Raw genomic sequence first — 16,930 nt, forward strand, 5'->3', positions numbered from 1 at the left:
ATTGTAGTGAGATCATACATTATTGGGAAGGTTGCCACAGAGGTAATGTGCCCTTCTCAGGGTGGCAAATTGGGGTTATACTGTGTTGATACATGTTATGATTGGCAACATTGTGACCACTTGGGTAGAGTCGTGTCTGTCAGGATTCCCTATGGCAAAGTTAGTATTTTTCTCCTTTCAATTACTCAGTATTTTGGGGATTGCGATGGAGTTTAATGTAACAAGATATGAAAAGCTTAATATGTGATTCAGGTTCCACATTACAACTAATATTTAAGTGATGACTATTTATTTATTGAGTTTAGGTATCATATCCAAGAAGAAACAACCTTAAGTATATGAAAAGATTATTAAGATTTGCCTTCCCTTTCCAAATACATACCTGTGTGAGGCCAGAATAATCTCGTTTAACTTCAGCAAAGACATACAAGAAATGCTAAAATTCCAAGCTAGTATCACACCTGAAAAGTGTACTGATTATACCTAAAGCCAATTATACCTAAAAGCCAAAACAAAACAAAACTTGAGATTTAGATTAGACTGTAAGCCCTGTAAAGGTATGGTTTTCTTTTTAAGTTTCATACTGAGAAAGTTCACAGACTCCAGCCTACTTCCAGAGTGTGACATTAAGACCCTGGAAATGTGAGGGGAAAGAATTTGGAGCTCTTCCTGCATGCGTGCACACAGGCACACACACACACACACACACACACATTGTATCTGCAATGTTAGCAACGCTATCCTCCTTTTTTTGTATCTGTATGCATTCTGTGTAATGGAGAACAAAGAGATTGAAGGGGAGATGCAGAAACATGGATAGACTCTGGAGAAACTGGGGGAATTTGAAGGAAGAATAAGGACACCCAGAATTCCTCCTTTCACCCCTCAGATTCCCACTAAACCCTAAGAAAGAAATCCCAGTAGAATGAAAGTGTCTGGAGACCATCTGCGCTAAGCTTACAAACCCAGAACATTTGGACCTATCCCACAGGGTTACATCAAGTATTCTGCTCTCTTCTACGGCTACTACAACAACCAGAGGACTATTGGGTGGCTGAGGTACAGGTTGCCCATGGCATACTTTATGGTGGGGGTCAGCGTGTTCGGCTATAGCCTGATGATTGTCATTAGATCGTAAGTATGACTGTCTCTTTTACAGGCTTTTCATTTTCTTCACACAAACAACCCACTCCCATGGCCACTCTGTGCCTCCTTACCTTCTTATGGGGATTTAGAAAGAAAACAAGGAGACATATAAAGCAGATATGGATTGTCATATGTGCTATAAAAGATATAAACAGGGTAATAAGAGAAGTTTTCGGAAAAGGGGTAAAAACACCTTTACATGATGCTGAGAACTGCCAGTCACCTTGAAAGTCTGGGGCACAGCATTTTACACAAAGGAAGAGCATGTGCAAAGGCCCTGAGGCAGCAAATATCTTAGTAAGTCCCAAAACCTGTCAAAAGGCCAGTGTTGTTTGAGAGAGAGCATGTACCTGGTAAGGTAAGGCTGGAGAAGTCTTCAAGTCTGTTTTCACTTTCCCCAGAGCTCAGCTTCCTCAGGAAAACTCTTCTGCTCCTCTGTAACTCTAGCTTGCATGTGAGTACTGAGCTCCACATTTGTAAAGATATCAATAAAAAACGTAAAGGAACATATGTGATGTGATTAACCATGGTGTCCTCTCTGGCCCCATCTCTATCTGTCTCTGTGGTCAGAAATGACTTTTTTGTTTTAAAAGATTTTATTTATTTATTTGACACAGAGAGAGAGAGAGAACACAAGCAGGGGGAGTAGGAATGGGAGAAGTAGGCTCCCTGCTGAGCAGGGAGCCCAATTTAGGACTTGATCCCAGAACCCTGGGATCTTGACCTAAGCCAAAGGCAGACACTTATGCACCCAGAAATGACATTCTGATATGTCTGTGCCTTTTAATTTGTGTTCTCTGAGGAAAAATTCTGGCCTATGAATTGCCTTCTTCTAAGCCAGGGAACCCCAATCAGCAAAGGCTGACATAGGGTGGGGGGCACAGCTTCCTGCACAAACCTGACTACCGGGCCCATCCACCCTTCAGCATTCCTCCCGGAAAAGCACAAGGAGCTGTGTCTGCAGAGAGGAGTAGAGCAGGTGTTAAAAACTCTAAACAATCAGCCGTTAGCGCAGTACAACTTTCTGTCATGTCCTCTCAAGGGGAAATGCTGCTGTTCACGAGGGACTGCCCAGAACAATAGTGACCATTTGGTGATGGGTGGCTGCCCAGCCAGATCTATCAGGGGAGATAGGCTTGCTTTTATTCTTAGCCCTTATGTTTGTTGCAATGTTCCCTGTTATTATCCCAGATGAGTATAGGCGTATAGAAGGTTTTCCTGATGAACCAAAAACCTAAGTCAACTAAGCCCATGGAATAGCAAATCCCAAAAGCTGACCCATAAGATAAAGAGGAACAAATTCTACCATACACACATTGTATCTGAGAGAGGATCTGCTTGGAATTCTGATTCCCGCAGCAAGGTTGAGGCTAGGTAGGATAAAATGGGTGGGTAACGAGGCAGGTCCAAGGGACTTTCAACCAAGTTTGCTTAAGAGAAGGATGTACATGTCACTGGTTTCCATAACAACTACCTCAGGGATTGTTGGGTTTTATATCAGAAAATAAATATCTTTTTTGTTCAAGAAAATACATGAATTAGAAGGGGATATTCTGGTTTGAGAATTGAGTTCCCACAAAGAGTTCTCAAACAACATTGGCAGATGAGTCTAGCCACAGAAAGTCAAATGTCGGGGTAGAAAACGTGGTTCAGTGGTTCATTGTCCAGATGATACCATGTGTGCTTGCTGTGGACTCTGAATCTGGGGGGAAGGCACCCTGGGTATAATTAGTTCAATTTGAATCATCTTGGCTCTTTCCCCTCATTGCATATCTACTACCTGTGCCCCAGCCCAACTGAGGCCAAGGTTCCCCTGGGCTAACAGCAGTGGTATGCACCCTACAGGATGGCCAGCAATACCCAGGGCAGTGCAAGTGAGGGGGAGAGTGCTAACTTCACCTTCAGCTTCAAGATGTTCACCAGCTGGGATTACCTGATTGGGAATTCAGAGACAGCCGACAATAAATATGCCTCCATTACCACCAGCTTCAAGGTAGGTGTCCCAGGGTTGTTCCCACTTCCTCGAGGAATTCTGGGTCCCTTTGCTCATTAGGAGACTTCACAAAGTTGGGGCATGATAGATAAGATCCCCAAGTAATTTGTGGAAAAGACTTTACCAGAGGTGCAGCCGTGGTCTCAAGCCTTCAAGAAAGAATGCCCATGACTGGTATCCACATCTGTTTCGTAATATGACAGAGAATCTTGGTTGCTGGGACCTAGTCCTGACTGTTTCCTTGTGGAACTCTTTTCTGCCAGAGAAACTGGAAGGAATCATTTGGGGCTGCACTTCTCAACCTTTGATGCATGTTTGAATCACCTAAGCAGCTTTAAAAATCTTTTGGGCCCGAACCCCCAGAGATTCTACTATAATTGGTCAGGGGCTGGGGGGTTCCTGGCATTAAATTCTTTAAAGGCTCTCTGAGTGATTAGAAACCCCAGAAAGAGTTGAGAACTCTGGTTTGTGTGGGTGGAAGGAGTCAATTAAATGTGCAGCAACTTCCTACTTAATTACCTCATAAATTTATTCACAAAAGACATGTGAAGTGGCCTACACATCTCTATTTTTTAGAATAAAAGCAAACCTAGGGGTAAACAAATGAATGAAGACAGAAGCTAGTATGTTGAAGAGCGGCACATCTTATTTATTTCCTCCATGTCTATAAAAACCATTCAGAGTTCTTATAGTTCAATATGACTCCCATCTGATCAGACTTTCTTTCCCCCAGGACCTGCCAAAGGTCAGATTTACAACACACTTAATTGCCTTGTCTTCTTCCCTCTCCTCTCTTCTGGCCCTTCCTGGCAGCTTCCCACTCACCAATGCCTACAAAGGGCAGGTACACCCACCAGGGCAGAGCTTGGGCTGAGCAGCTCACTACATGGGTTTCATGAGCCCACAGTCCTGACAGCTTAGCAGTGGGTAATGCAGGGAGCTGACTAGGCTCTCCTCCCTTCTCCTTCTGGCAGCAGTTGAGCCGGGGCGGGGTGGGGGGGAGGCACTGGTGGAGCATCCAAAGGCAAAAGAGAGGTCAACGGAGGCTTTGCCTCTTCCTCCAGACCTACCCAAGAGAGAAAAAGAAGGTCAGTGCCTTTGAACATCTGGCAAGGTGAGGGCTTTTTCTCTGAGTCTATTAAAACCAGAGATAATAAAAAAAAATTAAAAAAATTAAAAAAAAACAGAGATAATAACTTTATATAACAGAGTATATATGAAAACTGCAGAGCTAATGTATATTAACTGCTTGATAAATTAGTTAAACCTGGACCTGAATACAGTAACTGTTCATTGATTAGAAAAGTCTCCTTCCCAGTACTTTGGTAATCAGGAGACCTCATTTACTGTCTTGGGTCCACCATGAACTATTTCTGTCTTCATAGAGAGTTACTGATACAGGATGCAAAGTCTATAATAAAAAATCTAAGGGTGCCTGGTGGCTCAGTTAGTTAATTATCTGATTCTTGATCTCAACTCAGGTGTTGATCTCAGAGTCATGATTTCAAGCCCTGCATTGGATTCCATGCTGGACATGAAGCCTACTTAAAATAAAAATTAAAATTAAAATTAAACATATATATGACTATTATATTTTTATATACAACAGCAAACAAGAAAATAATTTTAATCCCATTTACAATAAAATTACATAAAATTCTTTTTTTTTAATATTTTATTTTATTTATTTGACAGAGAGAGATCACAAGTAGGCAGAGAGGCAGGCAGAGAGAGAGAGAGAGAGGAGGAAGCAGGCTCCCTGCTGAGCAGAGAGCCCGATGCGGGACTCGATCCCAGGACCCTGAGATCATGACCTGAGCCGAAGGCAGCGGCTTAACCCACTGAGCCACCCAGGCGCCCCAAAATTACATAAAATTCTTAAGAATAGAGTTAACAACAACAAATATAAGACATTTCTGAAAGAAATTAAGAAACCCTAAATAGGGCGCCTGGGTGGCTCAGTGGGTTAAGCCGCTGCCTTTGGCTCAGGTCATGATCTCAGGGTCTTGGGATCGAGTCCCGCATTGGGCTCTCTGCTCAGGAGGGAGCCTGCTTCCTCCTCTCTCTCTCTGTCTGCGCCTCTGACTACTTGTGATCTCTCTCTGTCAAATAAATAAATAAAATCTTAAAAAAAAAAAGAAACCCATGAAACAAGATGGGATAGGGAGGGAGACAAGCCATAAGTGACTCTTAATCTCACGAAACAAACTGTGGGTTGCTGGGGGGAGGGGGGTTGGGAGAAGGGGGGTAGGGTTATGGACATTGGGGAGGGTATGTGCTTTTGGGTAAATTGGAAGGGGAGATGAACCATGAGAGACTATGGACTCTGAAAAACAATCTGAGGGGTTTGAAGTGGCGGGGGGGGGGGGTGGGAGGTTGGGGTACCAGGTGGTGGGTATTATAGAGGGCACAGCTTGCGTGGAGCACTGGGTGTGGTGAAAAAATAATGAATACTGTTTTTCTGAAAATAAATAAATTGGAAAAAAAAAAGAAACCCTAAATAAAGGGAGATATACCATATTCATAGATTAGACAGGTATCAACAAATTATTGTCCAGGGGCAAATCCAACCTGCTGCCTACTTTTGTAAAGAAGATTTTATAGAAACAAATCAATGCCTATTTATTTCCATATTGTCAGTGGTTGCTTTCATGTATTATGGGGTAGTTGAGTAGTTGTGAAAGAGACCACATGGCTTGCAAAGCCAAAACTATTTACTATAATGGCTCTTTAAAAAGAAAAAAAAAGATTTTAGGGGTGCCTCGGTGGCTCAGTCACTGAGCATCTGCCTTCTGTTTAGATTATGATCCTAGGGTCCTGGTATCGAGCCCCACATTGGGCTCCCTGCTCTCCCTCTTCCACTCCCCCTGCCTGTGTTCCCTCTCTCATTATGTCTCTCTATGTCAAATAAATAAATAAATAAATATCTTTTTAAAATAATTAAAATTTAAAAAGATTTCATTTATTTATTTATTTGAGAAAGAGAGTACAAGTTGGCAGAGGGAGAGGGACAAGGAAACACTGCAATGAACATTTAGCCTAATGCAGTGCTCAGTCTCACAACCCTGAGATCATGACCCCAGCTGAAATCAGGAGTTTGACACAACTGACTGAGCCACCCAGGTGGCCCTACTATCATGGCTCTTAATAGAAAATGTTTGCTGGCCCCTGGGTTAGAAGACTCAATATTGTTAACATGTCATTTTAATCTATTTGCTCTATAGTTTTAAAACAATCCCAGTCAGACAGTTGCTGAGATCTCTCTGGGCCAAGTATCTATGACATGGGTGATAATAGAAATTACTATGTTGGTTTGTTATTGGGATTATGAGGGTGATACAAAACAGGTGTTTAGCACCACAACTGGCATACAGTAGCTATTCAATAAATCTAAGCTTTTGTTATCACGTGTACCAAAATGGGAATAACAACAAGGTATATCTTCTTAAAGAAAACAATTCTTGAGGCGCCTGGGTGGCTGTCGGTTGAGCACTGGACTTTTCACTTTGGCTCAGGTCATGGTCTTGGGGTCATGGGATTGGGTCGCTTGTTGAGTCCCATGTGGGGCTCCATGCTGAGTGAGGAGTCTGCTTAAAATTCTCTCTCTCCCTCTCCCTTAGCCCCTCCTCCCCCACTTGTGTGCTCTTTCTCTCTCTCTCTCAAAAAATAGATAAATAAAACTTAGAAAGAAAGAAAGGAAGGAAGGAAGAAAATTCTCCATAAGGCAACAGTGCTCTGCAGCACCTCCTCTGTATTATTTCATTTATGATGATATACTAAGTAGTCATTTCAGGAACCCAATTTGTTCCTAGCCTGTCCTTTCTCACATCTTATTTCCACACATTAAGGAATCAATAGTGGATGAACAAGAGAGTAACAAAGAAGAAAATATTCATCTGACAAGATTTCTCCGGGTCCTGGCCAATTTTCTTATCATCTGCTGTTTGTGTGGAAGTGGGTACCTCATTTACTTTGTGGTGAAGCGATCCCAGGAATTCTCCAAAATGCAGAATGTCAGCTGGTATGAAAGAAATGAGGTAAAAAGGCCGTCTCTGTAGAAGTGAATGCTGAGAGCAAACATGGAAAATTATACTGGTTCCTATGCAATTCAGCTGAATTATTGAAAATCTAGATTATAGGACATATTTGGGGTTTTTTAAAAGATTTTATTTATTCATTTGACAGAGATAGACACAGCAAGAGAGGGCACACAAGCAGGGTGCGTGGGAGAGGGAGGAGCAGGCCTCCTGCAGAGCAGGGAGCACAATGTGGGACTCAATCCCAGTAGGCCAGATCTTGACCTGAGCCAAAGGCAGACATCCAATGACTGAGCCACCCTATAGGATGTATTTAAAAAGTGAAATCACATCCCTTTCCAGTTAAGTAGCATGAACATTTGAAAAAAGAGTCACGTCTTATTAGTCTCTTATACGTTATTAAAGCTGGATTATAATTAGCATGTCAGTCAACTGAATAAGTTGTCTTAGCACCAACTATTAAAAAGGTGATCCTTTCTTCACAGCTCTACAGTGCCATACATCATAAATGAAGTATAAAGTTAAATCAAGTATCTGTTCATGTATGAGTGTGATTCTGAGCTCTCTATTCTATACCACTGATTTATTTACCTGTTCCTGCTCTAAGAAATACACTGATAAACTATGCCTTTAAAGTATGTCTTGATGGTAAAGTGAGTTCTCTCATCAAGATCCACAATAAAACTCATTAAAGTTTCATTATGGTTATATTGAGTCCATAAATCTCTTTTGGGAACTTAACATCTTTAGTAGTTAGCAAAATGGCTACAAGTTTTTCCCCTTCTTATATTCCTATATTTCTTTGCAATATGATTTTCTAGCTCCTCTCATGAAGAGGTAGAATTTGTTTCCCCACCCTTGGAATCCAGCTAGGTTAGCCATGTGAATTGCTTTAACGATGAGACAATAACAACCATGATATAAGTAGACTTGAAAAATGCTTGTGTTTTGGAACTTACCCTCTTAGAAACCCTAAGATCTCCACCATGTGAACAGTTCCAGACTAGGCTGTTGAATGATGAGAGACATATGGCTCAGTTATCTCATCACTCTACATGACAGCCAGTCAACTAGCAGACATATGAATGAAGTCATCAACCATCTGAACCATAGATATATGAATGAATCCACATGAGACCAGCAAAAGACCACCTACCTAAGCCCAGAGAAAAATTACTGATCTACAGAATCATGAGCTAGATAAATTAAATAATAAAAAAAATCTATCTCTTCCCATGAAGCAAAAAAGGATAGAAAAAGAAATGTGCAACTGGTAGGACAAATATAAAGCATAAAATCAGATAGATTAATGTCAGTGATTACAATAAATATAAATGGATTAAAGCTATGGTTTAAAAGCAATAATGGGGCACCTGTATGGTTCAAGTGGTTAAGTGTCTGCCTTTGGCTCAGGTCATGATCCCAGGATACTGGGATCAAGCCCAACATTGGGCTCCCTGCTCCAGTGGGGATCTGCTTCTCCCTCTCCCTCTCCCTCTGTGCTCTCTCTCTCTCTCGTAAATAAATAAATTATTTTCTTAAAATAAAGGTAATAATCAGAATGAATGTTTTTAAGCTACATGCTTTTACAGTTAACTTATCTAAAACATCACATCACTAAGGTACTAGAGGGATACAAAAGATGCCTGAGATGGATTCTGCCCTTAAGCAAATTGCAGTTTCCTTAGGAAGCAGACTAGACAAGAATAAACCAAAACATGAACAGCAGTGGGCAGGAATAGTGATCAACTAAGATGTTTTGGTTTACAGATGTGTGCCAGGTGGAGAGTTCTATGTGAGCTGGAGAGGCAGGGGGACTTTGTGGGAAAGGCAGGAATTAGGCTATGCATTAAACACACATGTGAAGAAGGGCGGTGGTAGCTGTGGTGCAGTGATGCACCACAGTGATGGCTGTCCAGGTGGGAAACACTGCATGAACATGTGTGAAGGTAATGAGTAGCCAAGCCAACAGACAGTGTGATAGAGTATAAGGGTGTCAGAACCAACCCAGAAGAGTTGACCCACCTGCACTTTGGTCAGCAGTTCAAAGATTTACTCTGTACTAGATGAGCAGTTTTATTTGAAGAAAAAAAATATTCTACCATGGTCAGGTTCAGTTATACAAGTCAGGATTCTCCCAAAATTGGAGCCAAATTTAGTGCTTTCCAGGCTCCAGGCTAGCAGACTTATGTCCACAATCTCATCTGACTCTCACAATAAAAAACTGTCATTCCCACTTTACACGTGAAGAAACAAGAAACTCAAAGAAGTTATGTAACTTGTCCTAAGTTACAAACCCAGCAAGGGTTAGAACTGAAGCTCAAACCCAGAGAACTGACTCCAGATGCCATACTCTTTACCTTGTCCCTCTGCTGTTAGTTCCCTTCTGTGATCTCAGTTTCCTGTCTTCCGTGCTCCTGAGATAAGAGCTACCACAGTGACTCTTGCCCAGCTCATGACTTTTACTGAACACAAAGAACTGTTCCATATGTTAACCCATTTATTTCTCAAAGAAAATTTGCCATTTTTATCAATACTAATAGCAACAATCATGATAGCATCCAGTCACAGAGCAATTATGATGTCTGGGACATAGGCTGACAGTTCCAGGCATGCTGGCAGCTTAGTCACAGTCACACAGTAAGTTGTGGAGTCCTGAGGGCATCTCCAGAGGCAGAAGAGGGGGCAACAAGGAGATGGAGATGCATGGCCCTAGGAAGTACAGAGATGGTGGCCAAACAAGTGATACAGATGACCCAAGTAATCCAGGCTTTACTGATTTCTCAGGTAGAAATTGTGATGTCCCTGCTTGGTATGTTTTGTCCCCCTTTGTTTGAAACCATCGCTGCTCTGGAGAATTACCACCCACGCATTGGACTAAAGTGGCAGCTGGGACGCATCTTTGCACTCTTCTTGGGGAACCTCTACACATTTCTCTTGGCCCTGATGGATGATGTTCATCTCAAGGTAAAGACCACAAACTCCTCTAATCCCTGGTGCCCATGGATTTCCTTTTTCAGCTATATTTTCCTCATGCATAATCCCTATTAATTAAAGAAATTTTGGAAAATTGAGAAAAGTAAAATGAAGAAAAAAGTATCCCCAGAATCCTATTACCCAAATACAACCATTGTTAATATTTTGTTGCATGTTATTACTGTCTTTTTCTTAGGTAGTCTCTTTACATCATATACATGTCATTGGTATCCTTCTGCAGCCTTTCCTATATTGCATCATAGCTGCCATAAAGTAAATATCTATTGACATGATATCTCATGGTTGGCCCCACCTTCCATCACTGCTCACTAGACGGTCATGGAGCACCCACTATATCAGGCCTTGAGGGTACAGCAGACAGCAAGACACAGTCCCGTTCCAAGGATATTTACATCTAGGCTGGGAGACAGACTCATTCAGTATAGCATATTGTGACATGTGCCCCAGTGGGGGCAAGCCCAGGGAAGCGTGACAGTCCATAGGAGGGACTCCAGAATTCCCCCCATCCAACCTGCAGAGTCTTACCAGACATTGGAAAAAGCAGAGGGAACAGTTGGTACAGACAAGGAACTGTAGGATGGCAAAGAATAGAGTGGAGGGAAGAAGGGGAAAATGAACCCAAGGAAAGGGTCAGATGATGATAGTCCTCTTCCCCACCTCTACCTTCTCATTACGGAGCTATATGAACTTTTACCTGAGTTTAACAGAAAACTATTGGAAGATTTTAAGCATGGAAGTAACTTGCCTACCCCTCCACCTTCATCTCTGGCTTTCATCCTACCCCAGTGAACTCTTCTGCTCTCTTGAACCTCACACTTCCTCCATGGGACAGAATTTTCTCTTGGCCTGTCTCTCCACTCTTCTCCCCATATTTAACTCATTGACTAATCCTCCCTGAGGTTTTGTCTCAGATGTCATTGCTTCTAGTAAGTTCTCTGTGGCCCCATGGTCTGATATGGATTTCCTTGGTCCCTGGGGAATATTTCCCCACAGCTCTTATCACTCTATTCTGTAATTGTCTGTTCACCTCTGTCACCTCCAGACTGTGAACTTTCTGAGGGAAGCCTGTCTCTCTTTTTCACTCTTGTGTCATCTCTACCTTACATGCCTAGAATAGATCCTGAAAAACATTACTCTCAAAAGAAGAATGATCAGCATCCCACTGGATGATGAATAATTGGGTGGATGGTTGGATGGATGGACGGACGGATGGATGGATGGACAGACAGTAACTTAGAAAAAATCTCACAGAAAAGACCCAAGGACTTCAGCCAAATGCCCCTTCTCCTGTATAGACTGAAAGGCTGGGGAGGGCATCTCTGTAGAGACCTCTGAGGAGTAAGGCAGAGGCTAGGTGGTAGACTGTGGCATATTCTAGCTTTAATTGTTGTTCCCTTGGAAACAATTGAACCATCCCTGGTTCCTTCCAACCCCACATTTCCATCTTTCATTCTAGCTTTCTAATGAAGAGACAATAAAGAACATCACTCACTGGACTCTGTTTAACTATTACAACGCCTCGGGTTGGAACGAGAGTGTCCCCCGGCCACCCTTGCACCCTGCAGATGTGCCCCGGGGTTCTTGCTGGGAGACAGCCGTGGGCATTGTGAGTAATTATGCTGTCCTGCAAAAGTGATCCCTGTTCTTGGTTCTTTGTTATTTCTTTCTGGATGTTTCTATTTTTAAGACACCAAAACGTCAAGCCAGTATTTCCTAGGAAACTTTTACCTTTTCTCTTTCCCATTTTTTTTCAGCATCCCACATACTTTTCTACATGCTCCATTCACCAGTCTAGTACCACTAGGATTCATTTAGAGTTTTACTTCAGATTTCACTGAAAGCCTATGGTTCTCCATCTCAAAATAAGGAATAAATACTCCTAAAAACTGGAGGCAGGATCCATGTCCATATATGCATCTGTGCATTTTTGTAAAGAGAATTGATGGTTTTCATTAGTCCCAAATATTAACAACTACCATTTCACCTTATGCATGGTCACCACAATTCCAGTAGCTTGCATAGTATGGACTTCAAAGGCTAATGTTCTTTGTCTTCCTGGGCAGAAACTTGAAGTATTTTCAGGTAACACAGGGATCAGCTGTTCTTTCTTCCTCAACTCCATCTCCTGCCCAGGGCTTTCTTTCCTATGCCACCACACTGAGATGCAGAGGTTATTACTTCTTCATGGGTTCCCTGAAGAACCCAATCACACAAAACATTAGACAACAGTGTTTTTAACTGAGGGTGGTGAAGTACAATGAAGGAAGGGATGTATCACATAGCCCATCAAACATTGCCTATAAATCCACCAGCAGATATTTTCCTGTAGCAGAGTTTCCTTCCCGTGGGGTCCTAGGAGACTTTTTTCCCTAGTTCCTCCGTGAAGGGCTCAGACTCACCATTTCTTATCTCTTCTAGTCCAGATCCCCCCCCCATATTCTTGAAATCCTCCTCCTTTGTACATTCATGTACAAAGCAATCCAGCTTCTCAAGCTCCTGCATTTCTAAAGCCATCACAGGGTATAATAGAGAAAGGGTCTTCAAGTCAATAAAACCCACCCTCCTTAGAAGGCAAAAGAGAGTCCATTACATACGTGTTTCCTTTGGAATACTCTGCAATAGAATTTCTCATGTCCTGTCTTGTGCCCTTGAAAGATGTCTCTCTTGCCCTCCTCCCTGAATACCCGTCACTGTTCCCAACACTGGTTAAAATTTGTCTCTTTCTGAACATGTCAGTAATGATGGGTTTGAGCTGTTACATCCTGCTCACCTGTATCCTTCACCGCCTCCATCCCAGGTCCCAGAGCATCACCTTGCACAGAAGAGTAGACCTGATACATGTTGATTTGTCTGATACTTAGGAGCATTAACTTGAATTCTTATTGAGGAATAATCCTGAAAACTCATCAGCTATTCATCCAGCAAACATTCATTAATCATCTTGAAGGATACAAAAAATGAATAAAGCAGACCCTGTGCCCCCAAGGAACTCCAAGGCTATTAGACAGATGTCTTAAAGGTTGTGATGATGCCTGGTAGATCTTTTCCAATTTTTTAAATTAAAAAATTATATACACTCTATAAAGCAGAGAAAAACTTTGCTTTTGGCTCTTCTACTATGTGCCTCATGAAAAATCCTGCATTATTATCTCTGTATGACAAGCCAAAAATCCAATTAGCAGGAGATGAAGAATGCTGGCTCTTGTCCCCAGGGACGATGGTCAGATTCAGTGTTAGCTGGGGGCAGCTACATTTCAGAGGAGGTGCAGGAAGCAAGGAGGGAGCCTTTTAGATCCTCTCTCTGTGCAATAGTGCTGATAACTGCCATACACTGGGCATTGCCAGTGTCCCAGGCAATTTGCATGCATAATTGATAAGCTTCCCAATAACCCTGCAAGGTTGTTATCACTATCAGCTTTGAGAGGCTCAGAGACTATTCCAAAAGCAAAAGATGATTGGTAACTGGGAACTAAAAATAAGGATTTTCCAAAGCCTGGGGTCCTTTTTCTGTACCATCTCTGTGCCACCAAGAACCAGCAGGTCACAGAAAAGATTCAAGTGGGTAGGGAAGACTTTGCGTGGCTGCAGTCAGCTGGGAGAAATGGACAAGGTTTGACCCTGACCATGCTTTTTTTTTTTCCTGTGCTGCCCCTTGCAGGAATTTATGAGGCTGACAGTGTCTGACATGCTGGTAACGTACATCACCATCCTGCTGGGGGACTTCCTGCGGGCTTGTTTTGTCCGGTTCATGAACTACTGTTGGTGCTGGGACCTGGAGGCTGGATTTGTAGGTCACCATTTCATGAACATCCCACAGAGAGGGGTCTCAACCATCCTATCTGATATAGTCAGATGCATTCTTGGGCATTTATTTGGATAATTGATGCCAGTCTCTGCTCTGCAAAATAGTGAAGCATTTCATCTTTATTTCCTTTAAGTGACCTATTTGCCTTCCGAGAGGAAACTCCACTTTTCCCCCATGTAATTAACAATATGACCTTCCTATCTCACATTTGGCCTATGGGAAGGGTAGATCACATGCTTTGGTACTGAGCAGATGGTAGTAGAGAAATGCCAAAGTGGCATCAACTCTCATTAGGGAAGGCAAAGACCACCCTCCTTTGGAGTACATACCAAGCAAGGTATAGGAATGGTAACAGAAGTGGATAAGACAAAATGGTAGTTTCTTTTTTTTTTTTAAGATTTTATTTATTTGTTTGAGAGAGAGAGAGCAAGAGCAAGCACGAGGGATGAGGAGAGGGAGAAGGAGACTCCCTGCTGAATAGGGAGCCTGAAGCAGGGCTTGATCCCAGGATCCTGAGATTCATGACCTGAGCCAAAGGCAGACACTTAACCAACTGAGCCACCCAGGCGGCCTAGAAATGGTAGTTTTTAATTTTTGAGACTATAATGAAATCCTGGGGTGGGAGAGGGCAGGTGGACCTGAATGTTTCAGAAAGTCTTGGGACAAACCAAGAACATAGTAACCATTGGTGCTATCTTCTGGATTATGCTTTGATAACCTCTTTGCGCTCATTCCCTCCACCTGAGATACTCTTCTTCCTCCCCTACCTGGGAAACTGCTTTTTCTAAATGTGTGTCATCTCCTCTCTGTAGTGGCCTTCTGTGATAAGGCAGAATGTCTGGCTTCCTCTGTCCTGTGTGTGTCTCTTCCACAACACCTCACTCGCTGTCCCTATAAGTCACTGTGGTTGGGGGCTGGGAAGGGCACTACCCCTTAACTGATCTCCATATCTTGTTTACCCATGTCATCTTCATCATGACCTGCAGTAAGGTACCTGGCCTAGGTAAGGGCTCCAGTACAGGTTTCTGTCATATTTCTTTTTTCTTTTAGTCGCCAGCCACAATTTTGCACAAGCCTACTCAACTTCTCTTCACAGTGAGGAAAACTTCATAATCTCGTCCAAGAACAAGGTTGAAAGAACCTCATGCCCAAAGAAGATGCCATCTTTAATAGGACAAAAGGAAACTGCTAAGATGTCATTGCCCTCAAATTAATTTATAAGTTTAACAAGATCCCCAAATAATACTAAATTTCAGTCTAAAAATAAACATGTAGAAATAGCCAGGAAAAATTTTAAGACAGCAAAATGAAAGGGACTAGACCTACCATTCTGTTAAAACATATTATGAAGCTATAATAATGAAAACTAGTACTAGGGAACAGCCAAAGTTATCAATGGAACAGAATAGAAAATCCAGAAATACAATCTATATGAAATAATCTATGTGGAAATTTAGTTTAAGATAAAGGCAGTCTTTCAATCCAATGGGAAAGGATTTTATAACAAAGGGTCTCCACCCTTTGTTGACCACTGGTTGACCACTGGGGGAAGGGACTATATCTCTCACCCATTTCATCTACATACATAAGTTGTAGGTACATCAAAGTTTTCATCATCAAAAAATTAAATCATAAATGTCTAAAAGAAACCGTATATAAAGTTACAATCTTGGGGTGAGGACAATTTTTCTAACCAGGACACAAAACACAGCAGATGAGAAGTTTCCAAAAATATTTTTAAACATTTCATTTTAAGGTCCCAAGACTAAACCCTCATTTATTTGGAAAATGCACATTTCCTCTTCCTCCTTTGATCCATGCCTGACCTTCCTTTCTCTCCTAATTTCTTCCTCTTCCTCCTCTCTGTCTCTCTTGACTTCCATTTCCAGAGGACAAATGGGGAAGTCGATTTAAGCATGTTGCCTGAGGACCCCTCACTCCCCAGTGCTCACACAATCTCCAGTCTTTCAAATAGTTGACAAATCTCCAACATTCTGAAAATCAGAGTCTGGCTGAGCTCTTTCCTTTGCATGAACTATTCACAGACTAGAGGAAAATGAGAAGGAGAAAAGGCAGGTGGAGGAGTGGTTTAATTATTGTGTTTGCTTGTTTGCTTTTAAAACTATCATTTGATCCCTCATTTAACCATTTGCATTTGGTTACCTATTAGATTTATTCCTTGATTATAATTTTAAGGTAAATTTCTGATTAAAGCATTGATAAAATGTTCTCGTTGGGGCCAGGGTCCTCCCAAGAATACACATTTGGCCTGGTTAAAATCTCTCACTTTTTTAATGGAAAAAGTAATTGGAAAAACTTTCAACTTCGAGAATTTCAAAACTTTCCTTGAAATGTGGAAAATGTGTTAAAGAAACAGAGCCATGAATCCAAAGCTCCTCTCAGATCACCAGAGCAGGCTCTTTGGGAAGGAGTGTCCCTGGCTTAGCCAGTTGGCTGGTCATGGAGGCTAGCTAATGCCTAACAACTTCCTTTCTCTCTGTCTGCCTCCCCCTGCAGCCGTCATATGCTGAGTTTGATATTAGTGGAAATGTACTTGGTTTGATCTTCAACCAAGGAATGATCTGGTGAGCTATGCATTTTGTTTGGGGACCACCTCATCAGCGAAGTCAGAAAACTGGAATCTCAGGCTTGGCCTCCCAGCTAGCTGGGGGAATAGGTTAGACAAATCCTCAGGCCTCTCTGAACTGCCTCCTTTCAGATGACAAATAGAGGACAGGACAAATGAAAAACAGGACCATATTCGGCCTACTCATGGGCTACCACAGACAAAGAGGAAAGGAGAGGAACAGAGGAAGCCTGAAGGGGAATGAGAAGGAGGAAGGAAAAAAGGATGAAGTAGAGAAGGGAGGAAGGAAAAGGCAAAGGGGAGAGAGGAGGAGAAACAGAGGAGGAAAGGGAAGAGGGAGGAGGGAGAAAATAGGTAGGAGAGGA

General features: G+C 42.2%; 1 protein-coding gene across 1 annotated transcript in view; it reads left to right on the forward strand.

The window, feature by feature from the left end:
* Positions 1 to 16,930, forward strand: part of TMC2 (transmembrane channel like 2) — a 63,737-nt gene that overhangs the window by 31,733 nt on the left and 15,074 nt on the right. The window contains exons 8-14 of the mRNA XM_044262204.1: positions 992 to 1,134; positions 2,992 to 3,139; positions 6,988 to 7,176; positions 9,964 to 10,143; positions 11,630 to 11,779; positions 13,832 to 13,960; positions 16,496 to 16,563. Coding sequence (XP_044118139.1) covers positions 992 to 1,134; positions 2,992 to 3,139; positions 6,988 to 7,176; positions 9,964 to 10,143; positions 11,630 to 11,779; positions 13,832 to 13,960; positions 16,496 to 16,563 — 1,007 coding nt within the window. The remainder of the gene's footprint in view (positions 1 to 991; positions 1,135 to 2,991; positions 3,140 to 6,987; positions 7,177 to 9,963; positions 10,144 to 11,629; positions 11,780 to 13,831; positions 13,961 to 16,495; positions 16,564 to 16,930) is intronic.

This window comes from Neovison vison, chromosome 8, assembly GCF_020171115.1.
Source record: "Neovison vison isolate M4711 chromosome 8, ASM_NN_V1, whole genome shotgun sequence".
Lineage (NCBI taxonomy): Eukaryota > Metazoa > Chordata > Mammalia > Carnivora > Mustelidae > Neogale > Neogale vison.